At 38.3% G+C, this 18,379-nt stretch overlaps 1 protein-coding gene across 1 annotated transcript in view; it reads left to right on the top strand.

Moving 5' to 3' along the window:
* LOC131249065 (agamous-like MADS-box protein MADS3) overlaps positions 1 to 18,379 on the top strand; it is a 99,093-nt gene that overhangs the window by 59,511 nt on the left and 21,203 nt on the right. Inside the window, exons 3-4 of the mRNA XM_058249630.1 lie at positions 6,775 to 6,836; positions 7,290 to 7,389. Coding sequence (XP_058105613.1) covers positions 6,775 to 6,836; positions 7,290 to 7,389 — 162 coding nt within the window. The remainder of the gene's footprint in view (positions 1 to 6,774; positions 6,837 to 7,289; positions 7,390 to 18,379) is intronic.

The raw sequence follows: 18,379 nt of genomic DNA on the forward strand, positions 1-18,379 counted from the left end.
TTTTGATTAGTTCTTTTTGTCTTATAAATAAAAGTACTTTCAATTGAGTATATAATGGCAACCACAATTTAACAATGACATAATGTGGATAAAAGTAAAAAAATCTACTATAGGAATGCTTACATTCAACGCAAGAAAAAAATATATAAATAAATAAATAAATACATGGCAGTTTGTTCATTGCTTAGTGAAAAATTAAGCTTCCTGGTGAAACAGCTATGTTGCTGAACAATCATCTATTCATTACCAATTAGAAGTCGAGCTTCATAGTGAGATGGACGTCTGGTGCGAGATGGTCATATATTCATTGTTTGACGGGAATTAAGCTTCATGGTGAGACAGCTAATGGAGGGCAAATCTAGACTTCATAGCGAGATGGTCAACGGAAGCACTTAGTATGTAGCAAGAGAGCGCCACAACCTTCCGTTCAAGACTGAACAATCTTCCTAGCCATCCAACATTGTATTTGTGAACAAGGTATAAGTAATGTAAATGGTCTATGATTTATACAGCATTGCGCTAGCTAGCAGTTGATGAATTAGACCAAATTTAAAGTAAGGGCATCCATAATGAACGAAGGATAAGCAACATTATCCTATAAAGTAGAGTTTTATTGGGTTAATGTGGGCCTTGAGCTCTTCGCTCTGACCTTTATTTATAAGTATAGCATACAATCTTAGGAATCACTTTTTTTTTATTCTCACTTCCATCTATTGGCCAATTAGAGACACGGCTGATTATACTCCTAATAAAAATTATTTTCCACGATTTCACATTATCAACTAGCCATTTGGCCAGCTATATTTTGCCATATGTAATGAGAAGAATCAACGTCAACTAACCCTGAGATCATACGCACTATTTCAGGCCATTCCGTAAACTATAGCCTTCTATTCATCGCTACATATTTGTATGACAATTGGTTTTCTGATTTACAAGTGGCATGTGTTTTGTGGTAACGATCACCATGGATTTCCATGATCTTCCTTCTGTCGATCGTATTGGTTACAGGGATTCTGTCATTATCTTGCATATAATTGTGTTACCTTGGGTTGACTTTCTAGCCATTTGATCAATGGCATTAGCTCGTGTTTAAACATTCATGTGAAAGATTTTTCATTGACATACGGCTCTTTATAAAGGCTAGAAACCCCATAATAATAGTTTTTTCGAATTAATAAGATTATTCCTCTTTAGACCGAAGTAACGTTCCCTCTGTGTTTTTGCTACATTGTGTTGATGGATTCCAACAGTACTTACAGCTCTCTCCTCCTTGCTTTCCACTTTTTCTTCTTTATTCGTGGTCTCCCTTTGAATTAGTTGAGATAAGGGTTAGATGATTATGGTGATTATGATTTGTGGATTTTCCTCCTTTCTGGTTGCCTCCTAAGCATCCATCGTGCCATCTGAATAATACAGACACCATGATTAGTGCTCCATTTCCATCAATTTTCCTAGAAATATTATTTCCAATAAAATCAACTTTTCTCTTTTAATTTTAATGAATCCAAACATGCCCTTGAAGACCGAATGAATGTGTGTAAATGGTGGACATTCTAAAAGCCCCTTGTAGATGGGAATTATTATACATCTAAAACTATCAAAGATTGGATTGGGTGTCCATTTGCATTGATGATGCATATGAGTATTGGACAATTTTCTATTGGAAAGAGGCCTACTAACCAATGTTACCTAAATTGTCAACTTCCATAGTTTTTAGTTCCAAATCTTGATCATTTACGATCCAAATCACTATTTTTACCAACCTAAAAATAGTAGGCACATGTCGCTATAAGGCGTATAAATGAAATAATACTAGGTAGGAGGGATTTATAGTAATAACATTCATGGTTTCCCATATTAGAAACAATAGCCCAATGGTATTGGGATGTGGAGGGATTTGATGGAACTACATGTCGCCACAAGTTGTAATGGACTTCCAAATAAAAGCACATTAACCGGGTCCAGGCACAAGCCGTAATCCGTTTCCCTTCCATTTAGCACAGTTTCAGGTCAATGGTAAATCTGAGAGATGGCCCAACAATTTGACAGTCCACGTCCTCCTTATCATTGGAGGGTCCATACAATTCCCGGTACCATATGCTCATTATACTGCACCCTTTTTCCTTTTTTATTTTTTTCCCATGGAAAAATCCCAACTCTTAAATAGGTGCCCAAGCAATGATTGGGAAGAAGATAAGAGGAGAGGTTTGTGGGAGTGAGTCCCACCAATCGATGGTTTGGATCATTACACTATTGGGTGAGTCCCATCAAATCAATGGTCTTGATCACTATACCACTGGAGCTACTGCAAATGAGGACAACCATGTGGTAAGCTAGTGGAATTACTTGTTTTTACTGCAGAACATAAGAGGGATGATCTTTTCTGTATACATGCATCACATGTTTTTAGTTTACCATATGAGCTTTGATCTATCTTCAAGCATCCAACATGTTATGCATGTGAGATGTGACAATGTGCATAGTCAATGTCTCACCATCTATATCAAGCTTCACATATATGCCACAATTTATATCTAAATAAAATCACAACTCTTTAAAGAGCTTAGCTTGACATGTTCCATCAATTTTAAGGCTAGGGCCTGTGTTGCTTGGGTTTAGTCACAGGTGAACTGTTGTAAAGGATAATAGCAAGAAATGCTCATGTTTGGCAAGCGGTGTATTTTCACCTTAAGAAACGTGGAAAGCTCAATCTCAATTGTGTGTGTTTCCCAACTAAAATTCAGTGGGTCCCACCATTATAGATGCGTTTTATCAACACCATGCATTCATATTTTAGATCATTATAGGACACGAGTCCAAAAATGAGGCGGATCCAAAACCATACCATGGAAATCCATCATGGAAAACTTCTTGGGAACCACAACTTTTGAATCAAGTTGGTATTTGTTAGTTCCCTTAATCCATGTCTTTGTGACCTTACTAAGAGATTTGATGTCAAATATACATCATGGTGGACCCCACATGGGTTTTAATTGTGGGCGTCAAATTCCCACTACTTCATGTGGTGTAGTCCAGTTGAGCTTTAGATGTATCTTGTTTTCAAGCTCATATCCTAAAATGATCTTGTAAAATTTATGAATTACATATAAAACGTATTTTACTTAAGTGTCGTATGTTAGTTTGGAAAATATGGAAACAACTCTCACCCATTTATATCTAATTACCATGAATTATAGCAAACCAAACAAGCTCCTAATGCATTAGTTATGTTCTTAGCAATTGGTATGAGAGCCAACGCATCTTAAATATAGAATGCAACCGCCGTGTCTTGGGAGAGGTGGGTGATGTTATAGTCTCCCGAAAATGAAATCCCCTACAACCAAATAGCCCTAGGTGTTAGGACATGCCCCACCAAAAATGGGGCCTACGATTTATGAAGCCCATGATTTCAACGGTCATGATCAACGGAAATGATTTAAGAAGTAGCGAACTCGGACCAAGGGATTCATCTGCAATGAGTATATTAGACTATCAAGCCCGCACTGTATTTATAGTAAGAACGTTCACATCTCCCTTTTGGTTTTCGCCGGAAGAACGATGGGAAGCTTGGGAGTTCTAACATTCATCTGCAGTGAGAACTCTTTTTACCATTCAACATCAATGGGGTATGTTACTGAGATTGAAATCTCTCTTCCCTCAATACCACTCTACATTTTCTTTTCATAACGCAAATTGTCAATATCTACATCCACCAGACCAATTTTCTTACACCCATTTTGCATTTTAGCAATTGCGATAGTGGTAAATGGTTAAAATGGTAAATGGGGTCCCTCATCCTGTCCTTTGGCTGTAAGCTGTACATGATTGTCTGTGTTTGGATAGCCTGTAAATTGTTTAATCCTGTAAATGGAGAGCCAATCTTTGAAAATGTAGCCATTAGGCTGTAAATGGAGAGCCTTTAAATGAGATGGGGGTAAATGCAGAGTGTAAATGATTTTCCTGTAAATCATTTACAACTTGCCCCATTTACAGGCATCCAAACGACCCCTACGATGATGCTTTTTGTTATCATTAGTCACAATCACCGTCATTTCTATCTGAAAGCAAGACTTGGGTTTTCCTCTGACACAATTATTTGAAATGGACCGGTGGTTTTTATGGTTGTTGCTTCAATGCACTGTTATAAATGTTGTTCTTAGTGAATGGAATTATCTCAAATTATTGCATTCTGTTTTTGCCACCATGGATAAGAATTTTATCTGAAGTACTCGCCCTGAGGATATGCATACTATCCTTGAAATTTTCCCTTTTTACTTGTTTGTCCAATGGTTATGCGATCCATATTGTTGATTTGCTTTGATGTGGCTGACTTCGAATTTACCGTTTCCCACAAATATCCCTTAATGGAACATCGTAGCCCAACTTTTGCCTTTTCAGGTTGAATGTGTACTTTACTTGTCTTTTTAACCATCCATTTGCAGGGGCCTAGTTAAAAGGTGAGAAAAGCATTGATACTCTGGTGGGGTGTGATGGAGGATATACAGGCACTTAGAAATTGCATACTTGGAATATAATTCAAACTAAGCTAAAGTTATGGGTCCCAGTTTAGATGTATCATAAACAAAAGATTATGCCTATTCGGTTATCTGATTATTGGATTAGTGGGCCATTTATTGGATAGCTAAAATTTAGAAATATATAATGGTTCTCTTTGAACAAATTAATGTCCATGAATCAGAGGTTAGAATTTCTCAATGAATCTGATTTTGGGATTGTAACCTAATGACAGTGAGTCCCGACATTTTGTCGGTTTAAAATTTGAGTTAACATGTGCTGCATGTGAAATTTCAGAGTGGATGACTATTAAGTTTCGTACTATGCTAGAGTATCCAATGAGTCCCTGAAAGGCTAGGATTGATTTAGCGTGGAGATTTTTGGGAGATTGCCTGGATATTCTTGGTTGAACTGAATATGGTTTTAGTTAGCCAACCATTATTAAAGAATGACAAATTGGCAACCCATGCACTGTACATGAGCATTTTTATCCAGCCAATCTTAATCAGCCGCCAATCCGGCCAATCTTCATGAGCAATGTATCCCATTTTTATTTTTTTTAACACAGGAATAATCATTTTTCAAAATGAGAATTACTCGATTGGAATGGATTGGTTTTTTTTTTTTTTTTTTTTTGAAAAGTCACTTTATATATAAGAGAAGAAAAGAGGGAAACAAAACAGGGGAGAGAAGAGAGATCACCGAGGAAGCAATCACCACTAAACTCCAAGAAAAACAAAATTACAATTCTTAAGATCCACAACGAAAACTGCCCATTCGATCATGAGGCGCTTAGCCTTACTGGCAATAACCGCTTCCGAGCTAGAAATATCCCTGAAACATCTATCGTTTCTTTCTTCCCAAACTGACCACCAAATCGCGATAATTGCCATTCTCCATAGCTGCGTCTTCTGTTTGCCCAAACTGACCCCATGCCAAGCTTTAAGGAGAGAGGACACCAAACTAGGAAAGCACCAGTTAATGTTAAGCAGATGAGGAATTCTGTCCAAATTCGATAGATGAAAGGACAAAAAAGCAGCAGGTGATCAATAGATTCTTCATTCTTCATGGAGCAAAGACAGATGTTGACGATGAGCATTCCCCTTTTTCTCGGATTATCCACCGTGAGGATCTTTTTGATCCCCACCAACCAAGCAAAGGCTGCTGCTTAGGGGGGACCGAATATTTCCAAAATTGGAATGGGGGACGATCATCATCAGAGACCGACTCACGGCCCAGTAGAGAGTAGAAAGATTTAACTGAGAAAGTACCATATTTATCTGCCTTCTAGAATAACTTGTTTGGGCTATGGATGTCTGGAATACCCTTGTAAATACGCTCAAGAAGGCTCGCATATTCTTCAACCTCCCAATCCTGAAGGTTTCTCCCACAGGCCACAGACCATTCCGTTTTGTTGGCCGATATAGAGAAGCAGTTAGCAATGTGGATGGCGGGGTTGGAGGCGAGACTGAATATGTTTGGGAAGTCATCTTTCAAAGACATGTCTCCTACCCAAATATCTTTCCAAAACCGAATATTGACTCCATTGCCCAGGATGAAGCTGATACCTTTGAGCAAGTCCTTTTGCAAAGAAAGAATCCCTGCTGCAGTTGACGGATTGGTTGTAGTTGACGGATTGGCCATTCAGTGATTTTTTGCTGGCTAGAGAAGATAATCAAATCAATGCTCATTAAGATTACCCCCCTAATCACTACTTGTAGATTTAGATCATTGAAAATTGATCTTGGGCTCCATTGAAGAATTTGAAGCTCTAGAAGTGTCACCAAATTGAGTTTTAGGGGAGTTCTTTGCAGTATAAAGGCAACCTTAGGTTTTTTTTTTTTTCTTCTTCTTTTATCATTTTCGTTAGTTTTATATAATTGAAACGTCACAATTATTTGCACATTTCCTTTTTAATATAACAAACTATGATTGAAGAAGAAAATGTTCCTTTGGCTTTGCATTCAAACAAGCATCTATGCATTTGCAAATAATGGGGTTCTGGATGAATCAAGTAATTAGAATTTCAAACATGTTATTCTGTTACCAGGCATTCACATATAATTTTAATAATGGATAGTAGTCTTCTTGATCACAAAATCAAATTATTCTTGTCTGAACTGTTATGTTTGTTCCTGAGATGTCTCATTGAGCTGTAGAGAATTGAATTCTTAAATACAATTTTGAAAATGTCAGTGGCCTTCTTTTTTTTTTTCTTTCGTTTTCTGTTTTCTTAAGCTTAATTTATTGTTGCAGGGATGGTATCAGGAAGTGTCCAAGTTGAAGGCAAAATATGAATCTCTGCAGCGCTCACAAAGGTTATCTCCATTCCAAACTGCCATGAGATACATCTATCTGTATCAGTGTTATTCCTAGAGCTATTCTTGTTTAGAGGTGTGCTAAGCCCAAACGCAGTTCTTCATATGCATCTCTAAATGCGGTAGAAAATCCCAATTTGAGATTTTATGGGACATCTGAACTGTGCAACCTGTGGTGCCCGCCATGTGGATGACCTTGTAAAAAAATCATTCGGGTCCACTCATGAAGTGGGCTACACATGTACCTTGGGCTACCTGACGAGTTTGGAAGTTGAATGGTTTGGGCCAGGTCCTCTGCATGATGGGATGCACCTGATGTGCAACTTGGGTGTTCCAGACACATCCCTACCTGACTTATATGATCAAAAAAATCTATGTTACTTTTTGCCGGTAAGGTTCTAATATATTATGCCAAATCTCTCTTCTTCTTGTGGTAAATATTATGATGGTAAGGCACCTGCTAGGAGAAGATCTTGGACCACTGAGTGTGAAAGAATTGCAGCACCTAGAAAGACAACTCGAAGTTGCCCTTTCACAAGCAAGGCAAAGAAAGGTACTATAAATGTTAATCTTTCATTAGTTAGATTTGACGTATATTGAAGAAGTGGATAAATAGACACTGCTATTGAAAAAGTGGATGAATGAATAGACACCGCCATTTGGAATACCATATTTCTATATTTGCCAAGCCTATTTTATCTTTTTTGGCAGTAAAAGCAAGCAGCTTTATACAGGCCATTCTTAATAGACACTGCTATGTACATTGCATCCTCTCCTAGTAGTAGTGGATATAGCTTTTAGTTTCACACTTGGAAGAGTGTGGTATCAGAACTTCTTTACCTGGAGCCTTCAGTTAGACACTTGGAAGAGTGTGAAGTAATAGAGCTTTCAAAATGAAGCTTCATTAGACATTTGGAAGCGCTTTTGTTGATTGGGTTCTTTGAAATTCTGAAGTTCTAGTGATGTTCTTTTCATTTCAAGTCATTTATGGTGTTTGATATGAAACTCAAAGTCTCAGTTGTGCATCTAGTGTCTACATCAAGGGTCTTGATGAAATAAATGGTCCAAATCAATGATCTGATTGGAATGCATAGCCCAGATGTCCAGTCGAATGGCCTGGATTATCTACAAGTTGGATTGTGCAGCCCACTAGTTCAAGCATACACCTTCCCCAGGGTTTCTATACAACCTCCATACATAAGAATGGTTTGTACAAATCGCGCATCCCTTAAATCCTATATGGTTGTAAATGCATCCATCTTTGAGCGATATTTGGAATGTTTGTTTTGTCTTTCTTTCTTTTTTGACACTTAAAAAATAGGAACTAACCCTTGGCTTTTTATATTAAATAGGAATTATTTTATGTAAGGCTATACATGCATTGCTATGTGTATGGAACAAGGACATGAAGAAATGGCATTTTGAATACATGTCAAGCCTTGGCTTTTTTCCATTCTTGTGTTGTTCAAGTGGTTTTAACCATAGATAGCTATCAGAATCCCCACTGCACCTTTCTCCTCATCTGGAGAGCTTCTTATCCATTTCTAGCTCTCACAACTAGAAGGCTGCTGGAAGATCTATTCTGTGGTCCATTACGTGGACCTAAACATCAATTTTATGGCATTAATTTTGGAATTAACCCCTACAGGTGGTAGATATTCAATTTCTATGAAGTTGAGTAAAAATCCTTCAATTTGCTACATCACTTAGCATCCAATTGTAAAAGAAGATGAAAGCATCTAATCATAAAAAAGCTGAAAGCGAAATGTGTGAAAATGGTGCAGTGCATTCTAAGTAGCATTCTGTTTGGATATTGTTCTTGACATAATTCTGCCAGTTTTCCCATTTTCAACTGTGAAAGCATTATAGACTTGGACTTTCTAGGTAAAACTTGGAAGAGAAGGTGGTATAGTTGGTTGCTCCTGCTTCAGGAGTTGGGAATTATCCAGGGTGTATTTAGTATGGTTTGAGTTCAATAATAATTATAGCTTCTACTTTCAGTTTGTTACTGTAATGCACCTTCTGCAGCTAGCAAAATTGAAACTTGTCTGCAAGGAGATCATTGTTGTTGGAAATAGTTGTGGGGGGCTTTTGTGCTTTGATTTTGGTCTTTAATATGGTCAGATGTCTGAAACATAAATATTGTAGTTACAGTATCAATATTACTATCTTGATCTTCTTGAAGTATTTGGTAGATCTTCGGCAAAATGAACTTGCTAAAAGAGGCATAGGATGCCATTTACGTTGATGTGATAATGCTCTCATACGAGTCTAGATATTGATTTCTATGATGTTTAGGAGATCTATTTTCTAGTACGATGCTATCACCAATGACTTACTTGTTGGGCCTTTTTCTTTGTGTGCTTCTTTGGTTCCTTCTGCTACTGTGCTATCACCTTCAGCTATTAGCTTCTCAGAGAGAAGATGAGATATACATGGCCCTTCTCAGCTTTCACACAGCCAGTTACTCCACCACATTCTGCCCCGCCTTGCCACACAACCTATAGAAAGTCATCACAACTTCCCCAATTTCGTTTTTCTCAAAACACTAGCAAATTAGGCACCCTACTATGTGATGCTTTAAGACACCGGGGGAGGCAATTCCCACTTGTCTTTGACTTTCTTCTTAGTCCTGAAGCATTTCTGAGTTCAAAGTCCCCCTGAACTCATGTCTTAGGATTAGCCAACTGATCGTCATGGAGGTTAGCATTCTTTTAATCAAGACCCTTGTTTTCAATGATCCTTCTATTCCTTTCTTTCCGGAGGCTGATACCATACAACATGATCAACCTGGTGGTACTCATCAGTGGTCATAGTCAAAGATCTATGATATCAAATCGTCCAAGCTACCGAATGGGACCGTCTTCCCATTTGTGTTGTCAATTGGGACCTCATCAAGCAATCCCAATTGTCTTAGTGGGTCATCTGGACCAGATCAATGGACAGATGAGTTATCCATGCGCATTTCAGTGGTCTGATTGGTTTTGTGGTCCATCCATTCTGTATTATTGTCCTGATTGATCAAGCATGCAGAGAATCACCTTTCATGTTAGTTAGTTATTGAATAAATGTCCTTGATGTCCTTTTAATGAAGGAATTAATCAAAATCTCCCTACTTATGGGCTGATTGTTATTTAAGCCATAAGAAGGATTGGGTTTTGTGATTTCTTCTTAGTTTAGGGTTCTCTTATCTGTCAAAGCTCAATATTAGGACCATTATGCATGTAAACAGATTATTACTCTTTTCTTTAATAAAGAAAAGTTCTCTCTTTGAGGTTAAGAATGTATCTCTTTGGCCTATATTTTCAAATCTTGTGAAGAAAGTTGATTGTGATCATTGTATAAAGGTTTAGATCTATAGGATAACAGGGCTCAGATTGACGTAACATGTGCACGATCCATCAAAACATCACAACCCAAGACATTTTCCCCTTTCTCTAAAATTGACGAGTCGGCCACCTATGTAATAACTCCTTTAGGATCCAGTTAATTGTCCAAGTCACCCCCAAAATGCTCAAAGAAGTACCAGATTGATCTTGCCAACAAACAATGAGGAAACAGATGACCCAAGAGTTAGAAAAGGCACGTGTTAGTGAACCTTGATAGATCTTCTGGAGGTTCTCAAGAGTATTTTCATTGCAATGTCCAACCATGCAAAAAGCTTCAATTAATGGAAGTGTGGGACTTTACAAAATACTGGCACAAGGAGCACTGGCCCCTCACAAAATAGATAGATGGAATTAAAGAATTGGCACTGAACTTTCCATCCATAGTCCATTTCCTTAACTTCCCATCCTTGGCAAAAGTGTTGATAACAGTCTCTTTCAGCAGATCTAGGTGGATCCAATATGTATGAATTCACCATCTTTTTAAATTTCTACAGAGATTAATGTTACATGCAATAGTGCTCTCAAGGATTTATTATTATTATTATTTTTTAATAGAGCTCCCATGGATTTCATAACACTCCTTAACATAGCATCTTGGCTCGTGATTTGGGAGTGGAAAGGGTAAGGTAGAGGGGTCTCAAATCCAGATGCCTTTCTAGAATCAAATATTATCTCTTGCAAAACTGAATTCTTCTCAGTGTACATAAAGATGCTAGGTGCAACAACCCTTGAAATGCCCAGTACACCTAAGCGTGCCTAAGTGCATTCCTGCAGATTTTAGGCTCTATTTTTAAAATTTATTTTTTATTAAAAATGCAACAGATCACTTCTCAACATTCATCCTTAAATTGAAAAAATGAATATGTTTTTCATGAAATAGTATAATTGTTTTTTCTGTTTTTTGAAATAAAATTGCGTCTTTGAATTTTTGAAATTTTAAATAAATTTTACGTAATTAGTTTTTTTAAATTGAAGGGGAATTAGGGATTTGAAATTTTCTGATTTTCCTACTATTTACGCACGTTTTCCACCTTCTTGATTGTTTCCCATGGAATTAGGGGTTTGATTCATAAAAATTAGAGAGGGGTGGTTGAAATTCACTCCCTAACCTAACCCTTAAAAGATTTCTTTTCTTTTTTTTAAAAAAAAAAAAAAGAAAGAAAAAAGAAAATTTAATTTCCTTTTTTTTTAAAAAAAAATCTTCTGATTTTTGCAATATTTATGCATATTTTTCCCCTTCTTGACTTTTCCCCCAAACTTAGAGAGTTGGTTCACAAAAACTAGAGAGAAGTGGTCGAAATCCACTTCCCGACTAGATCCGAAAAAAATTAAAAATAAATATTTTTTTTTCTGTTTTTCATAGTATTTATGCACATTTTACCCATCCTCGTTTTCCCCCAAATGGGAGATTTGATCCACAAAGAATGAAGACAAAAATCTTTTTTTTTTTTTTTCCATTTTGTTGATTTTTCATATATTTACTCACGGAAAGGGGGTCGCTTGTATTGGCAACATTATCGTTGACACAAGTGACTTTGGGAACTTTTATACGGGCGGTATTTTGGCAAATTTTGATACATGTCAAAATATTGTCGATATATCGACAATATTTGGTAAAATGACAACTAAGGGAGTATTGCCGACCTAGCAATACCAATGATATCGCCCATAATATCGATATTATCAACACTATTTGGAACACTGGCCGATGGTAACGTTATCGCACATGGGCGATATGAACTAGGCCTTTAGTTCACAAAATTCCCTGTATCGTGTGATGTTTTGTTAAATATTGCAATGAATTGACCAAATATCGATAGATTGCAATATTTTATTATTGTCTTTAAAAAGTTTCTTTGTATCTCCAATACTCTCAAAACATATCAACGTACCTCAAGTGTGTCATCCCTTCCCCAAATCGCTGGTAATATCGATATTATTGGCACTATTTGGAACACAGGCCGATGGTAATGGTATCGCACATGGGCGATATGAAATAGGCTTTTAGTTCATGAAATTCCCCATATCGTGTGATGTTTTGTTACACGTTGCAATGTATTGACCAAATATCGATGCATTGCAATATTTTGTTATTGCCTTTAAAAAGTTTCTTTGTATTGTTGATACTCTTAATCTGTATCAACATACCTCAAGTGCATCAGTCCCCTTGCGAAAATATTGAAAATTTTGCCAAAAATCCCCACATATCTATTTTTTTCACAATTTTTTGCTTTGATTACCTTCCTAAGGGTATTCTGTCCATTCCTTTTCATTTGTTTGGAGAGTAAAGGGGATATAGGTATGGGAATCTAGATCGGATAGTGTGCTGTAGTGGAAACTGAATTGGTGAGTTTTTGCAAATTTTGAACACTTCTTTTCTTGTTTAAATTGCTTGGAATCAGTAAAATGAAGTTCATAATTTATGACATACGCATCCTCAAAATGAAGAAGAGTCACCTCCAACTTCTAGATTGTCGACCTCGAATCCCATATTGAGGCTAAGAATGGAAGCTCTTTCCATAATAAGACTTAGCTGTTAGCCACAACAGAGAGCAGGAGCGGGGATAGATGATCGCCTATTTGAAGATCCTAGGGCTCGAGAAGTGCCTTGAGGGAGATCCATTCACTAGAATGGAAAAGGTCACAATCCAGATGACCATAGGCGCTTCCCTTATCACCCTTGTACAGGATTTTATATGCACTTCATCGATTAGCAAAAAATCTTTCCGCTGACCCTTCGAACTGGTAATGCGAATGATGAAAGCAGCATTTGAACCTTTACTTGTAGTGGACGTTTTGTGAAACTCATTCCTGAACTGCATTCTATGTCCTTTAGAAGCATATTAGTTTCAAACCCAGCTTATCTACCAAAAAATATTGAAGAAAGCCATTGTGAATCCAAATTTCTTCCTCCTCAGAACCTCCCTCGTGCCATTTTGCCTTCTCCATGGAAAGTCGTTTGAAGGTGAGATCATCTAGTGTCTGTCTCAACACTTCTTCCTCAGGGTACACTTGTAATTTGCCCCTTATCCTCCACCATGAAATCCTGGATGAACACTTTGTGAATGTGATTGATTCGATGTCTTTCATTGAAGATCATGTGGAAAAAGGATGTGATTTCACCCTTCTCAACCAAGTAGCCCTGCATTTCTATCTTCATGCAAATTCTTACAGCTGCACATCTCAACATCCAGTTGATTGTTCATCCACATACCTACCTCCACTAAGGAGAAGATTGACCAGCTCATTCATTGCAACAAATCCTGCAATTTTTTTACTGAGTCTGTCACTCAACTTCCTCCCATCGAGGAGAAATCAACACCCTCGTCTTCCTTTCGTGATCATACGACCGTGTAGCCCTGGGTTTTTGCTTCCACATAGATTCTCCCTTTCTCAAGAAACTTGCTATTCGGTTGTATAGTGTATACTCCAAAGATGGATGTACTCCAATCTGTTAGCTCGCTTTGATGAGTCTGTAGTTTTGGGACAGGTATATTCATGGATTGAAGTGGTTTAATTCCATTTAGATTTAAGATTATGGGTCGAAATCCTTCACCGTAGTTGCTTCTTTTTTCTACACATTTCCACTATATTTAATTGATTTTGTATTGGTTGTTTCTGGCCGAAAATTCATCATTTTGGAGTTTTTGAAACTAATCAAATGGATTGAACCCTTAGCATCTCAATAAGGCAGTGAACCCAAAAATAGGAATTTCTGAAATTCAATTGGATGGCCACGACATTCTCCCTTGGCTTCCATCTGTCAAAATGATATAACAGGCAGAAGATTCAAGTTTGGTAACATCAATGTGACATCATGGTTGCTTAGCTCAATGCTACCTCACATTAGTCAATCTTATGTTCTTCAAAATAGCTAAATAGATGCGTCGCATTGTTGTCGAATCGCATATGCGATCATATGATCGCATATGCCTATGCGCATATGCGATCTCATATTTTTTTTTTTTTGAAATATATATATATGGGAAAAGGTTCTATGCGCTCGACCTCATGATAAGCTCCCGTGAGGTCGACCTGTGTGGGCCCCACCGTGATGCGTGTCGACCATCAACACCGTGCATTTGATGGGTCCCCTCTAAATTATGGGATATCCCAAAAATCAGCCGTATAGGGAACTCAGGTGGGCGATACCATCTAAAATCATGTGAAGACACCGTTAAAACATATAAAAGCACTTGGTGGGGCCCACCTGAGTTTTTAATGCTGCTGAAACTTGGTCTGAACCCTCATCCAAGTGGGACACACATAATGGATGGGCTGGATTTTCAAACCACATCTCGGTGGGCCCAAAAAACTGATTATGAATGTTTTAATGGTGCACGGCCCCTCCCCACTTTTGTATGTGGTGTGGCCCGCACAAGTCACTGATTGACTTGATTTTTGAGACCTAGGCCCACGATGGAATGGTACATCTGACTGATGGGGTAGATGTTCGAAACACATCACGGTGGGGCCCACACAGCTCGACCTCATGGGACGGACTCGTGAGGTCGAGCGCATAGTACCTTTTCCCTATATATATATATATATTAGGGAAAAATTCAAACTGAGGAGAACTTTTCTAAGTTAATAGATAACTAATTTTACATATTTAAAATACATTTGAGAGAGATAAAATCAATTAAACAATGAATTAAACATCAAGTCATCCACATTTGACAATATAGTTAACAAGAAGTAACAACAAAATCAACAAGCTATTTATTTATTATGGTAGAAAATCAACAAGCTATCTTCCTTGAAACCTATAAGTGCTTGAATCTTGATCTTCCAACTTCAGAGAGAGAGAGAGAGAGAGAGAGAGAGAGAGAGAGAGAGATCACTTGGAAGTAGGAAATACAAGAGAGAGGGAGATTAAGACCACTTGTAATTAAGAAATGTAAGAGAAAAATTGAGTAAGAGAGTTTTGGAGTGAGAATATTGCAAATGGAGGAGATTTGGAAGCCTTTTTGTAAGCAAAATGTTGTTTTTTTTGCAAAAAAAATAAAAATAAAAATTCAATGTGCCATGGCCAATTTGCGATCGCATATGCTATGTGCGATCACATATTTTCGCATATGCAACATATGCGATCGCATATGCCATGATCGCATATGCGATCTGCATATGCATATGCGCATATGCGGTCGCACATGACAACAATGATGCATTGTGCAATTGACTATACTCTTAGTTACTTAAAATTGCCAGAATTTATTGGTTTTGTCAGGAGGCTGCTCATTTGAGGAATTACAGGATCCTTAGCAACAAACATAAAGTATGCTGCTGTATGGGTTATTGTCCCTGTGTTCCCATGTTACAGGGGTCCAAACCATCAATCTAATGGACCGCACCAATTCTGAAAATTTTCCTCCATAACAAGATCCTAACTGTTGAATATATGACTTACGGATAGACAATTAAGAAGAAATAAAGAAATGGTCCATGCTCAAACAATATATAAGTAAAGAATGATTTGATGAGGATAAAATGAAGAAGAGATGAGAATATTGAGAGAGAAGAAGGAGGAGAGTTTGGGAGAGATGATGTGTTAGGCTTACTTACCCTAACCCATAATATTTTATTATGATAAAGCATAAGGTACACTGCAGGAGAATAAGGAAGTGTGCACATGCACTTACACTAAAAGAGCCCACTAACCACACATAATACACAATACAATACACTAGCATTCTCTATACTCCCCCTCAAGTTGGAGCATAGATGTTGATCATGCCCAACTTGTCACGAACACGATGAAGAGCATCTCGACTCAAGGACTTTGTAAGAACATCAGCAAGTTGATCCCCAGATCGAACAAAAGGAGTGACGATTTCCTTAGAAGCGACTTTCTCCCGAATAAAGTGACAGTCGACCTCAATATGCTTGGTTCGCTCGTGGAAAACTGGGTTACGAGCAATATGGATGGCCGCTTAATTGTCACAGTGAAGAGGAATAGGATCCGAAGGAGGATAGCCAAGTTCTTCAAGAAGATTACGAAGCCACAAGAGTTCACACGTCGCATGAGCCATAGCACGATATTCTGCTTCAGCCAAAGACCGAGCAACAATTGGCTGCTTTTTGCTCTTCCAGGTTATAAGATTGCCACCTAGGAAGGTACAGAAGCCGGATGTAGAGCGGCGATCAAAAGTACTACCTGCACAATCAGCATCGGAATAGCCAGAAAGATGAAGATGACCATGCAACTGAAAGCAGAGGCCAAGACCCGAGGCTGATTTTAAATACCGAAGTTTGCGGTAGACAGCCGTGAGATGAGAAGTATGGGGAGCTTGCATGAATTGACTAACAACCGTCACCGCAAATGAGAGATCTGGGTGAGTAATAGTCAGGTAAATAAGCCGGCCTACAAGTCGTTGATACATCTCGGGATCAGTAAGGAGGGCACCATCATCTGGTCGAAGCTTCTGTGAAGTATCCATGGGAGTGGTAGCAGGCTTGCACCCTAACATGCCGGTCTCCATGAGAAGATCAAGTACATATTTTCGTTGTGACAAGACCAATTTGGATGATGGCCGAGCAACTTCAATTCCGAGGAAGTAGCGAAGAGGACCAAGATCCTTGATCTCAAACTTGGTCTTCAAAAAATCTTGTACTTCCCTCATTCCAGCAGAATCACTACCAGACAAAACAATATCATCCACATAGATAATGAAAACCATGATGCCCGTCGATCGATGACATATAAAGAGAGAATGATCAGCATGACTACGAAAAAAGCCAAACTCCAAGAGAACCTAACTAAATTTTTTGAACCATGCACGTAGAGATTGTTTGAGTCCATAAAAAGCCTTCTTCAACCGACATACAAGTGCAGGGTTGTGAGAATCAACAAAGCTAGGAGGTTGATGCATGTAAACTTCCTCTACAAGATCCCCATGGAGAAATGCATTCTTAACATCAAGCTGAAACAAGGGCCATGATAAATTAACTGCCAAGGAGAGCACAACACGAATGGAATTAAGCTTAGCCACCGGAGAGAATTTCTCGAAGTAATCCACACCACGAGTCTGTGTGTAACCTTTAGCAACAAGACGGGCTTTATAGCAATCAATTGAGCCATCTGGAAGAAACTTGATTGTATAAACCCATCGACAGCCAACAGGTTTCTGGCCTGTAGGAAGTGGCACAAGATCCCAAGTATGATTCTTCTCAAGAGTAAACATTTCTTCCATCATCGCCTTTGTCCAAGCAGGACTCTAAAGAGCATGTGAGAGAGATCTAGGAATAGTCTGTGATGAAAGGGAAGCTGCAAACGACTGAAAAGATGGTGAAAGATGATCATATGAAACGAAATTACTAATGGAGTGTTGAGTACAGGATCGTGACCCTTTGCGCAAGGCAATGGGAAGATCTAAACTCGAGTTAGGAGAGTCACTTGAACCAACATCCAAAGTGAGCGGAAGGGTGGATGGCTGAGCTTGTGAGGATTTATCTCGACGATGATACACCCACAGAGGCTTAGGCTCACCCATATCACCAACAGGATGCTGAATGGAGGGGAGAGGAGTTTTCCCATGATCACTAGTGGAAAGAGGATAAGAGTCACTCCCCCTGACTCGCAAGAGGATCACAAAGGGAACGGCCTGGAGAGGAGAAAAAAGAAAGATCCTCAAAGAAGGTGACATCGGCAGAGACATATTTCTTATGAGTCAATGAGTCAAAGCATTTATACCCTTTCTGACTCCTAGTATACCCGATAAAGACACATTTAATCGCCCTGGGGCTAAGTTTATCATTACTCCCATCCAAAATTCGAACAAGGCATGTACAACCAAAAACTTTAGGTGGTAGAGGAAATGGATTATCATGAGGATACAATATAGTAAATGAAGATTTGTAAGACAGAATACGTGAGGGTATACGATTAATAAGAAAAGTGGCAGTTAAAAGAGCATTACTCCAAAAATGTTTGGGTAGATGCATACCAAGCAGAAGGGTGTGAGCAACGTCAAGAAGATGATGATTCTTTCATTCTGCAATACCATTTTGTTGAGGAGTGCGAGCACATGACGTCCTAGAAAAAATACCACGTTCCTGCAGGAAGGACAGAAAGGCAGTAGACATGTATTCTCCCCTATTATCAAAATGGAGGGATTTGATGGAACAATGAAATTGAGTGCATACTTCATGATA

Source organism: Magnolia sinica, chromosome 6 (assembly GCF_029962835.1).
Source record: "Magnolia sinica isolate HGM2019 chromosome 6, MsV1, whole genome shotgun sequence".
NCBI lineage: Eukaryota > Viridiplantae > Streptophyta > Magnoliopsida > Magnoliales > Magnoliaceae > Magnolia > Magnolia sinica.